This window comes from Sesamum indicum, linkage group LG8, assembly GCF_026168435.1.
Source record: "Sesamum indicum cultivar Baizhima isolate 11 linkage group LG8, ASM2616843v1, whole genome shotgun sequence".
Classification (NCBI taxonomy): Eukaryota; Viridiplantae; Streptophyta; class Magnoliopsida; order Lamiales; family Pedaliaceae; genus Sesamum; species Sesamum indicum.
The window spans coordinates 24,070,171-24,082,593 of record NC_142664.1 but is presented as its reverse complement, the minus strand read 5'-3'; the positions used below and the strand labels follow the sequence as shown (position 1 = coordinate 24,082,593).

Here is a 12,423-nt window from a genome sequence, read left to right as displayed (position 1 = left end):
ACTTAAATGCAATTATTGCCCCGTACCTATGGGGTAGTGGCAAACAAGGACCTTATGAATAGGGGCGGGCCGGCGGCAACTTATGCCCTGTATTTATTTGTGTGTTTATTGCCCTCTAACCGTTTTACTTTTTTGATGATAAAGCTTTTATAGTCTCTTTTTATGTTCTTAATTTAAAAATATCAGTATGTCAAAATTATAAGATCAAAAATATATTTAAGCCTAATAATAATATTGATTTTAGCCACACGATATCTATAGTACGCCATTTATGATAATAGGCATTTGTTGCATAGTATACATGTATACTTTAATTCAAGGACGGGTCCAAGAGGGGGCCTGGCTTAATTTTATTTTTAAATTATGACGGGTATAACCTTAATTTTGTTTGGAAAAAACTACCTCAGAAACCTCTAGGATATTGCCTAGAGAACGACATGGTTATTACTCTGATATATGCTAATAGTCTATTAACATATATCTTTTCACCCCTCAAGGGTTTTAAAATTACAATTTTACCCAGAAGATCCGCGTCCTTTCCACCGGGTTCGGATCGCCACTCGAGTCGGGTCCAGCGACTCGCCTCTGATAACCCGGGACACGTGGCAAACATCTATTAGGCAATAAAACCCCTCTTTTTATGCTATAAATACTCCATATTCTGTGTATTTAGTGTATGTTGTTTTTACTCACTTCTTTACTTTAAATCGCTCAGGCTCGCTACCTCGACAACAACCTGCTTATTCACGAGTTTGACTCCAAGCACTGACTTAAGTATCGGAGGGTCTTAACTGGGGGTCATCCCAACAAGACTAACGATCTGCTTCTCTTTTTTCAGGGCCCTTATATCAGTTCGGGACAGGTAGCGACCATGAACCATTTGGAGGACCAGTTCATCCTATCAGGAAAGTCGCGCAGATTTCGACCCTGATCAAATTATACATAAAATTTAATTTTTTTTAATTTATATATTGGCGCCTCGCATTATTTTAACTGCTTCAAGTTATATGTCAATGTGAAATCAAGACATAAGTACAATATTCCGATCCCTTCAAACTTTAACTTTTATATCCATCCCTATGTTTATTAGTATTTTCTTGTATGTATCGATGTTGAATTTTTGTTCCATGGGATACGCAAAAATTATTTAAAGCAAACAAGTAAATATCATGCACATGAATTAGTAATAGTTTTGTTCTTCACTTTCATTTAAAAGCAACTTGTCAAAATAAATTTACATATTTTTAAATAGGTTTAAATGCAATTTACCCCCATATTATGTAAATTAAGCAAATACCCCCTTATGATTTTTTTTTTTTAACAAATTACCCCCCTATCAATGGTCTGGATAATGAGTAATTTGCTTGTTTTTCCAAAACACATAAGATAATTTCCTATTTTATTTTTCACATGGAATTTTTTGCTCATTTATCATATTATAAGGATAAATTGTATTTTTTCCTTTTTAAATATAATAACTATGTATTGAATAACATACGAATATATTATCCTCCCGCCACTATTGCCTTTTATATGTAAATTAATTTTCTTCAAAACAGAAGTCAAATTTATCTTTCTACTTTTATTTTTGGTAAATTGTCATGATAGAATTAAAGGCTTAATTTTTACTATCCGATATATTAAAAGATGGCAAAACAAGTACTCTATATAAAAGCGGCAAATAGTATTTCAATTTTTTTCTTTTTTATAATTATAGGACTCTAGCCATCAAATTTTTAAAGTGGACAGAGATTGATTACCTGGATAAAAATTAAAACTTATAATAAAAAACCAACAGCCCCAAAGATTTGTTTTTATTTTATCCTGCAGCTTACATGGAAAAACTCTCTGCTTCATAAGCAATAACATGGATTACAAAAGGAAAAAGTACATTTTTATTTGGGGTTTTTTCACTAACTGAATATTTTTTTGTTTCTCTTCGGTCAAGAAAACAAACTCTAAATTTACATTTCATAATAGCTATTATAGCACGATATCCATATATGCAGATAATAAATAATTTTACTAACACAATAAAAAAAATAAAATACATAAAATTATAAAAAATAAAATTAGTATTTTATAGATAATCATAAGTATATAAAAAGTTAAATTATTATTTTGTATAATTATTTCTTTAAAAAAATAATGTCACCAGTTGGGCATCAAACAACGTCCTCGGTGGACGACATCGTTCGTGCTCCTCTGCTGGGGTAGGCGTCGCCCCCTTCTATGGGGCACGGTGGTCTGGGGGTTGGGAAGACGACTCGTTAATTTTTTTAAGATTTAGATTAATAATTTTATTTTTATAATTTATACTTATACATAATATAAATTCAAAGCTTATTTTATACAAATGTTTTTTCATATCAGCGCTCATGTGGCAAGTTATTTTTAAAACATGTCGGCTATTTTATTTTTTTTTCAATTTAAAAAGTTTTAAATTTATACGCATCATAACTCTTAAAAATTTGATGATCGAAGTTTTGTAATTGTCAAAAAAAATATTTAATTTCGTGGTACTATTTGTCAACCCTTTATATAAATTAAGTCTTTGTTTTGCCGGCTCCATATAAATATAATTAAGCCTAGAATTAAATATTCACTTATATAAATTGTATCTATAACAGTACCTATACGCTAGGCCTGTTTATAAATCTTACACTTGACAATAACCGGTTAGTACATCTTTGGATTAAAATATTAAGAAAAATACGATAGTGATCCATTAATTATAGAGTGGTGGTATTTTTAATCTATTTAATTTGAAAATTGCAGTTGAGGACAATATATGGCTAAAACAAATGACACATTTAGCTCAAATCTACCCGAAAAAAGCTACATTGGCCGAAAATTATCACATTACATACATTTGTAACTATTTTTGTTTTCCAGCCACTTTTGCTGACATGGAGAACACAAGGGGAAAAAAAATCTAATTTTGGCCCTATAACTATAGGAAGGTAGCACTTTCGATTCTGTTTAATTTGAAAATGCAATTTGCTGATTGGAAATAAAATAAAAGGTAAATTTAGTCCAAATCTCATCTGAAAAAGCTATATTAGTGGAAAACTATCGTATGTCTTGCAGATGACCTATTTAATTTTTCCATTCTATTTAACTGATATGGCATGACGAACGTGAGGAAATGAAATTTTATTCCTATAACTATGTGGGGTTTGGTCAAATGTTACTAGAACAAAAACGCCACATTAACAAAAAAACTAATGGAAAAAATTAAAATTCTTAAATTAAAAGAGTCACGTGACAAGTATATACTGATTTTCGACGAATTTAGCATTTTCCAACAACACCTACATTAAATATGATATTTTTTAATTATAATTATTAATTGCAAACTCAAAATTGAAGAGGACCAAAAAGTGTGACCTTCCTAAAATTATAATACCAAAATTGTATATAAATTGCATTTGTACCCTTATATATAGCAAAAAATATGTGCTTTACGTAGAAATATTTGTACAACTGGTCTATGTAACAATAAAATATAAGCATATTTTTACGAGGATAAGTGATAATAATTCCATCCTAATTGCAAACCCTACAAAATGCAAATCCACATTTTTCATATATATATATGAAAAAATACAATTTATTCTCTGTATTAAGAGAAAATTAGCAATTTACCTCCTGTATTAAGGGAAATGAGTAATTTACCCCCTTGTGAAAAATAAAATAGTATTTTACCCTCTGTATTATAAAAAATATCTTTATTCCCCTAGGTTCAACAGTGCATTACACTCGCCCTGTGTGCATTTGGGCATAATTTTTAGCAATAACAATATTATATATATATATATATATATTTTATAAAAATAATATTAATATATTAAATATTATATATTTAGTTATATAAAAATAGTATATATATTTTTTCCCTTTCTTCTTCACTGGACTGCCGCCGCCGTCCTGCCGCCACCATCTCCCTCCCCTCGCGCCTCCTTCACTGCCGCCCCCTCGCGTCCCCCTTCCACTTCCCCCTTTCTCATTCCTCCTCCCCCTTCGCCACACCCTTCATCCAACCCCCTGTCACGCCTAGATCGCCCCCTGGCCCAGTTCCGTTCTCCCCATCAATCTCTCTCTCTCTATATATATATAATATATATATATATATATTATATATATAAATAGTTTTTATTATAAAAGTATAAATCTAATTTATTCAAATTTAATTATATATGATATATCATTTTAATTTATAAATTCAAAAATTTTAAACCGTTGATTTGAAAAGATAAAATCTACACCGCTGATTTATTAATTAAATTTGGATCATAAATTGATCAAGATCCAGCGGTCATTAAATAAGGATATCAATATTATTTTAAATTTAAAAAAAATAAAAAGTGCGTGTACGAAACTTGTAAATTGCTCTATTTCTAATAACATAAGGAGTTAAATTGTTGTTGTATTTTTTACAAAGGGATAAATTGCTAATTTCCATTAACACAAAAATAACTGCATTTAACTCTCTCTATATATATCGAAACTACATACATGGTCAAGAATGAATGTTAATTTTTTTCGCTTTTAATTTTTTCATAAATTCTTAGTTACATCATTGTTTTAAACTCTAGAGTCAGTGTAGGAGAACATATGATAGTGTAATTGACGGTTCTTGAGACGAAAATCTAGAGATGATTATTTTTGGGGGAACCCATGAATTTAGACACAGTAGTAAAAATGAATTAACAGATGGATTTTGCATTAGATTGTTTAAATATGCATACGGATTCAGAGACAGTTTATGATCCATCTTAAAATCAAAGACAGAGTTTACCTATCAGCCAGCCATTGGACATTTAGTATTGAATGATGTAACAACCATGCCCTATAAAAACTCCTTCCGCATTTGAATTTAGAAGATAATGTTGGCAATTGGTGTACGACACTAAAAAGAATACTAACAGGTCAAAATTATCCTTATTGTAAATGTGAAGATGTCCGAAAAACGTGGAATAAAAGATCGAATTAGAAGCACACAGCCCAAGTTCTTAATGTGAAATTAATGCGAGTGTTTTCCTACACGTTTTTATCTTATCTATAAAGATAGTGTGGACAAGGACAATTGTGTACAATCCACGAAAGTGGTGGAGGCCGCACCCCACGAGTTTCCTCCCACGAATAAAAGTTCAAATCGATATTTGCACTTTTCTCATTTGATATTTAATGTAATTATACGTATTTTTTTATAATTTAAAAAATCTCATCTAACAATCTTAATGTTGCTTTCGTGATTCGTCTAATAAATTAATTCATTTGTTAGTCAAATTTCACTGAATTTGCTGATATTAATAAAAATAAAATAAAAAATATATATTTACCCCGATTCACTTATTAATGACTTATTGTATGTCAAATAAATCTTTTCATAATTATCCTCATACATCTTTACACGTAAATGCATATGAAAAGATATATCTTCATCGTTATAAGGGTAGTTTAGTCTAACAAAAATTGTTTGACCTACAGTAAGTCAGTAATAAATCAATCGAGGGTATATATCAATTTTTTCATTCAGTTTTTCTATTAATATCAGCAGATTAAGTGAATTTTGACTAATTGAGTGACTAATTTGTTAGACGAAAGCAAATACTAGGGGTGTTAGATGTAATTTTTTAAACCACATGAAATTTACGTGTAATTATACCAAACCTAAGGTTAGGAAAGTGTAATTAACCCAAATTGAAAATGAATATAAAAGAACAAAAGAATTTATCTAGGCCGTGTTTGAATGGGACTTTCCAAAATATTCTGCGTCCGAAGAAGTCATTTTTGTGAATAAGCTTATAAGGGTGTCCCCCATTTTTGGAAGCAATTAGTTTTTTAGATACATTTTGGATTGAAATATTTTTTAAAATATAAAATATTATATGAAACCGGTGTGGAAGAAAAATTGTAATTTATAGTGGGAAAAATTGTTATTTGATCATGTAACTATAGAAGGGTGGTCATTTTAGATATGTTAGCATTCAATTTGCTAATTAATCTTATAATTTCAAAACTATGGCACATTAAGGATAAAATTCATCAAAAACATGCGAGGGGTGCATGCTAAATTTCAACGAGATTTATAATTATTAGCGGGTTTTATTCTTGATATGCCAATTTTTTAAAATAAATTATAGGGGTTAGTTGTCAAAATAAATTATAACAGAATTAAAATTGTTGCACTCTATAGTTGCTCTTATAATTTTCTTAATATTCGACCAAAAATTTTCTTTTTTTTTTTTATTTTCCAGAAAATTATTTCATGCATATAGTATCTTGATGCCTTTCATAGGGAAAAACTGTAGTTTGGTTTCGTAATTATAAGGGGTGGCAATTTTAATCTTGTTTGAGTTCAATTCGACAAGTAAAATTTATAATTCAGAATACTTATTTTTTTAAGGATAAAATCGACTGAAATTATACATCTGATCAGAATATGGTGCTCATGAAAGGGGCACATATCAAATTCGATCAGAGTAGCACTTTTTACAAATATTGTCGTTAATGTGCTAATGTTTTTAAAAAATTATAGGATTCAATTGTTAAATTTAATTCCAAAAAAACTAAACTTACCTTCCTTTTGTAATAAGAAGATCAAAATTGCAGTTTGTCCAATTCATAATATAATGGATGATTGATTGATATTTTATTTTGTAGACAACTCTTTGAGGCGACATAAAGGAACCATCATGGTCCTTGAAAACTATACCAAAAAAATTAAATCAAGAGCATAAACAGCCCAATCAAACACAACCTTATTAGATGTTGGTTTTTCATGTCTTGTGTGCCAAATAAGTCAAACTCCTTTGATTGTTTTAATGTATTTATCGTATTGCATAAATAATTGCAGTTCTCACGGTGTAATTTTAGTCCCATTATTTACGAGATTTTGAAAAATTTTCACAACTTTAATTTCAGTTCTCCTACCAGCTTCGATTAAACAAGAAAAATCCACGCGTAGGTCACGTGTTCACTTGTTTTTCCAATCAAATTTTCAGTGGAAGTTGGTAAGTTTATGCAAGTTATGTCTAGTTCGAGAATTTTTCATAAGCAATGGGGTTGAAAATATATTGAACATGAACTAGGAGACGAAAAATGCAATTTCCACTGGTATTGTTGATAACAGCACTCCCTTTTGCCTCTTAATCAATATAAAGGAATTTGTTTGATCATACCTATACTAGGATAAAATGTTGGAATTTATTACCATATCATTGAAAGCAAAGAAAATATGCAAACGTTGTACAAATTTATTATCAGAAGTGATGATATAATGATTTACAGTTTGGACAAAAATCTGTGTCTGAGTTCCCTTCTCAAAATCTTTCCTGCGGCTGACTTTGGGATTTCTTCACTGAAAATCACCTTCCTCAACCTCTTGTATGGTGCAACCTATAACCATAACACACAACCAAACCCAAGGAAAAAAAAAAAAGAAAAAGGAAAAAGTGATTAACTAATGGAAACTAGTCAAATGAATTAACCTTAATTATACATGAGTAAAGAATTATTGGTTGAAATTAACTCAAGAATGGTGGGAAATTAAAGTATATTCAAGGGTATTTTAGTCAACACACATGTTGATAACCAATTGTAGTTATTCTATAGGCCTCCCATTCAATTAATAGTGTCGATATAATACAAATGAATCGAGTGCGAAAATATCGAATAATATATATTATGTTAAAAAATCAACACAGTGTGTGTCCCACTGCGAGGGTATCTCAATAAGTACGATGAGTTCTTATGCATTACCTGCTTTGCAATGAAATCTTTGGTCTCTACTTCAGTTAGTGAACTATACGATGATCGAACAACAAAAGCAATCGGGACTTCGCCAGCATCAACATCAGAGAGTCTACAGTGAAAATATTTGGGAAATACAATAAAATTTGAAATAAAAAATTTAATCTGAACTATATAGACCTTAGAGAAACGAACTTCTTTCATTAATACATACCCTATAACTGCAGCATCTTTTATCTCAGGATGAGTAAGAAGCAGCTCCTCAAGCTCGGCTGGTGCAACCTAACCCAGCCCAAGAAAAAATTATCATTTTCACTGAATTTTCAACCAATCACAATTCAGTGATTTTCTATTACAAATTGTATTATATTTTATTATTTCATTCAATATAGACACCTCATTAGTCTTCTAATTCATGTTATTTATATTTTTATAAGACTTTTATTATGGTTTACTACAGAAAATAATAGCTCGCCACTAATAATTCATCAGGTCCTAAATAAGGCTTGATAACTTATCCGAGCCTCGGGGGTGTGGTTGTAAAATCCAACCCCATCCCACATTTTGTCAAATCTGGTAAACACAAAACAAAAAGAATTAGTTTATCCTATCTCATAATTTTAATTCAATCGGACTCTATCAATCATTTATTCTACACATAAAAACAAATGGCCGTTGTCCTTGAATATTTAAATATAGATAAATCAAGAAGCACAATGTAGTTAGTAGAAGTGAAAGTAAAAAATCAAAATACCTGAAAGCCTTTGTATTTGATGAGCTCTTTTAATCTGTCCACAACATGAATCCTTCCCTCATTATCAAAATAACCAAGATCTCCAGTATGCAGCCACCCTTCATCATCTATAGTTTCCTTAGTCGCCTTCTCATTCTTGAAATAACCTGAAAAAAATAATAATAATTATAATAATAATAAAGACAACCATTACTTTGAGAAGTTCAAATCCTCTGTTTCTTTTTTTTTTTTTTTTAATTTTAAATTGTATTTCATTCACTGGAGGATTATCGATCAGGGAATTTGAACCGGGCTTCAAACGAGACCGTTGATGCAAACTATACCTAGCATTACGTTGGGCCCGCGAACCCAAATTTCGCCTTTCTGGAGAGGTGGGAGAGGCTGCATTCTTTCCAAATCCATTATTCGGGCTTCGACTCCTGGATCGAGCATTCCGGTGGAGCCCGAGTGCTGCGAACTCGCCGCTGCGTTTTCCAGGGAGACAGCCCCACAAGTCTCTGTTAGGCCATAGCCCTGCCTCAGGGCAAAACATAAAATAATGTTGTCTGAATCAAGATTCCGGTTTCATGGCTGTTTAGTTTATCGATACTCAAATCTTGATGACGATGATGCCAGAAATATCGCACAGTTCGCATCAGATTTGCATAAAGAATCAACATTCTGATGCAGGACAGCACAGATAAAAATACAGAGTAGTGACTCAATCAGCTCATAGTATCCAAAATATAGAGAGTAATTGGACAAGAATACTTCTATTTAAGTGACTGTGGATTTTATACACGTCGTAGTCGTAGGGCCTTCCTCGTCAGCATCAAGAAAAACATAGTGAAAGAGTGTAAAAATATAGGACCACAAATTACCTGGTATAGAGCAGTTTGTGGAAAAACTTTTGCACATTCCTCGAGCACATCTTTTCCGAGTGGTGCCGCCCCTGATCCTATCTCCCTTAGGGATGAAACGTCGTATTTCTTCACCACCTCCTGGTTCTTGGCTAAGGCTACAATCACCGGTGGTGCTGCAAAAAAGTGTGAGACTTTGTACTTCTCAATAGTCCTCAACATCTTCTCCATTTCATACCGCGGCATGACAACCACCTTGTTCCCCCTCTGCAGCTGTGCGAACAGCACGGCCACCAGGCCGGAGATGTGGAACATAGGTAAGAAGCAGAGGAAGACGTTCTTGGCTTCTCCGTAGGCTTGATCTTGATCCGAGGTGACCATCATGGACGTTGCAATGAAGTTCTTGTGCGATAAAACGACTCCCTTGCTGGCGCCTGTTGTCCCAGACGAGTACAGAATGGCGGCAGGGTCGTCCTGATGTACCGGAGGGAAGTCCGAGTCCGACAACAATACGTTTAGAGATGTTTTGTTGATGAAGTCGGATGAGTTGTACCAATTTGAATTGCTTGGGGTCGTCGAATTGGTTAGCATGATGCAAGGAAGGTTGAGGTGTTTGATCTTGTCATAGAGTGGGGGGATTGTGATGATAAGCTTCGGATCAGAATCTTTGACTTGTTTGGAGATTTCAGCTGCAGTGTACAATGGGTTGGCGGTGGTGGCAATGGCCCCAATGGCCACAACGGCAAAGAAGGCAACGGGGAAGAGGAGGGAGTTGGGCGATATTATAAGGACGACATCGTTCTTGGAGACGCTGAGGTCAAGGAGGGCTTTGGAGAAGTTTAAAACTTGAGTTCTTAGGACGGAAAATGTTGATGTCTGACCAGTCTCAGCATCGACGAGTGCGGGCAAGTGGGAGATGGATGACAAGTTTCTAAAGAGGTAGGGGATCATGGAAAATTTGGGGTCTTGGGGAAGAGAAAGGGGAGGCCTTGGGGATCTATAGATACCATCATTGCCATAGATCAATTGTGAAGGCATTCTAGTGTGTGTTTTCTTGGGGTGTTTGTGTGAGGTGAAGGTGAAAAAGAAGTATATATAAATTCTTGAAGTACCACGTGATTTGGGAGGTATAATGGAATGGACGGTGGTGATTTAGAGGACAAAGGTGGCTTTGGTTGTGAGGGTAAGAAAACAATGTGGCGGTCTTTTCAATTCTACACTGCGATCGCCTTTCCTTGAGCATCATATTCTAAGTTATTAAAGTTGTACGGACGCTACTTATGATGTTTGCATGAATACGTCAATCTATCTTAGTTCTTTTTTTTTTTTTAAATTTCTGTTTAAATTTAATAAGGGAAATAATAAATATATATATTATACTTTTTAATAAAATATTAAAGTATATATGCACGTTGAATTCATGGATATTTAAAATCGGATTGTCTTAAAGACTTGTCACCTGTTATTAAATGGAAATTTAAAGCTAAGATAATTTTATTATTATGTAATCCTCAAATCTTACCTTTTTTTTTTTTAATTTTCATTTGGTGTGTTTTTTTATATAAATATTCTCAGGAATAGTTTAATTATTTTATTCATGATGAGGTTATATTTTGAAATATTAATCTGACTCAAATATATTTGTGCTCAATTAGTACTAATTGTCAAAAGACTCGACACACATTCACTGGATTAGTGTTTGCAATAATTTTTATTTTTATCACTATAAAAAAAAAAATAAATTATTGTATATTATAAATCACTGTATTTTAAAATCATGATGAATTAATATTATCTATAACAACTAAATACAATTCAAACGAAAAATTAAATTTTGGCCACAGTTAATCGACATGTGTCACGATTTTACCTATGGGCCTCATAGTTTTTAGTTGTGATTAATTCTTCGGCCTCACTTACAAAAACAACGACAATACACATTGGGCAACCTTGATTAATTAATATTCGTTACGATTTTTTACTTTTAACTATTGTAATAACCATGATAAAATAAAATTATATATCTTCTAGTATGTGGTGGAAATAAATTGCAAAGAGATTTGTGAGTTAAGCAATATAAAAATTGAAGTGTTTGAAAACAAAAGTTAATCAAAGTGGAGGGAAAAAAAGATTCGAAATTGAAGTATATGAAAAAACTGCTTCAATTTATCAATAAACTACAAAAATTAGTAAAAAATTATTTATAATTTTTGGCTAATCAATTTAATTTAAGCAATTAAAAAAAATTAATCCCCAATTCCAAGATTGTTGTCTGCTACAATCCCCACAAATTAAAATCTAAATTAATGTAATATTGAAGCAAATTCCAAAGTACAACATCAAGAACATGTATAGCATACGTTGATGTGTGTGGAATGAAGGGTAAAGACGTATATCTAATTAATATAAAAATCCAATAATATGGTTCGGACAGGACAATTGAAATGGAAAGTGGTAAGGACTTTAATAATAAAGGTGGGAATAAAGAAAGGTGGTGATGATTTCAATCTTAAGTTTCAAATTTCTTGTAGTCTCATATTCCCCATTATTATCATGATTTTATTTAAAGAAATTAATAAAGTGTGCCAATATTGTTGTGACTTTTGCATCAATATCAAATTTGGATTTGATTTTTTTTTTCTTTTTAAATGTGAGAAATAGTCATGTCTATATTATTAAAAATATATACAATCCGAATACATTTAAAATTTTGATATTTTTTAGTAAATTGGTAAGGTATATATCGCGATTTACTTGTATATGTTTTAATCAAATAAAAACTTAGGGGTTACGAGATTTTATTACTATGATGTCCTTTTATGTTTATTTTATTTATTTATTTATTATTTGCATTTGTTGAAAGTTATATAAATATTCTTAGGATTAGCCTTCCCCCCCCCCCCCCTTCTTTTTGGGGGTTGGGAGAGTTTTTTATGGTGAATTTTGTATTTGTTTTTTTTTTTTTGAAATTTTATCAAAGTTGAAAATCTGCAGTTAAATTTGATTTGATCAATAACTAAATTATACTCATACAAATTTTAATCAAATCAAATGTGAGTTAATTAAGTTCGA

At 31.8% G+C, this 12,423-nt stretch overlaps 1 protein-coding gene across 2 annotated transcripts; it reads right to left on the bottom strand.

Moving 5' to 3' along the window:
* Nucleotides 1-7,193: 7,193 nt before the first annotated feature.
* Nucleotides 7,194-10,437, bottom strand: LOC105168716 (putative CoA ligase CCL7). 2 transcript variants are annotated; one of them, XM_011088853.3, is made up of 6 exons: nt 9,373-10,437; nt 8,836-9,025; nt 8,513-8,658; nt 7,973-8,040; nt 7,768-7,870; nt 7,194-7,404 (listed from the first exon to the last, which is right to left on the bottom strand). In XM_011088853.3, the coding sequence occupies exons 1-6, from the start codon at nt 10,387-10,389 to the stop codon at nt 7,291-7,293; spliced, it is 1,638 nt and encodes a 545-aa protein (XP_011087155.1). In that variant the 5' UTR covers nt 10,390-10,437; the 3' UTR covers nt 7,194-7,290. The 2 variants fall into 2 exon arrangements, with proteins under 2 accessions (XP_011087155.1, XP_020552125.1); XM_020696466.2 differs by lacking the exons at nt 7,194-7,404; nt 7,768-7,870; nt 7,973-8,040 and adding an exon at nt 8,047-8,331.
* Between the last annotated feature and the right edge of the window lie 1,986 nt (nt 10,438-12,423).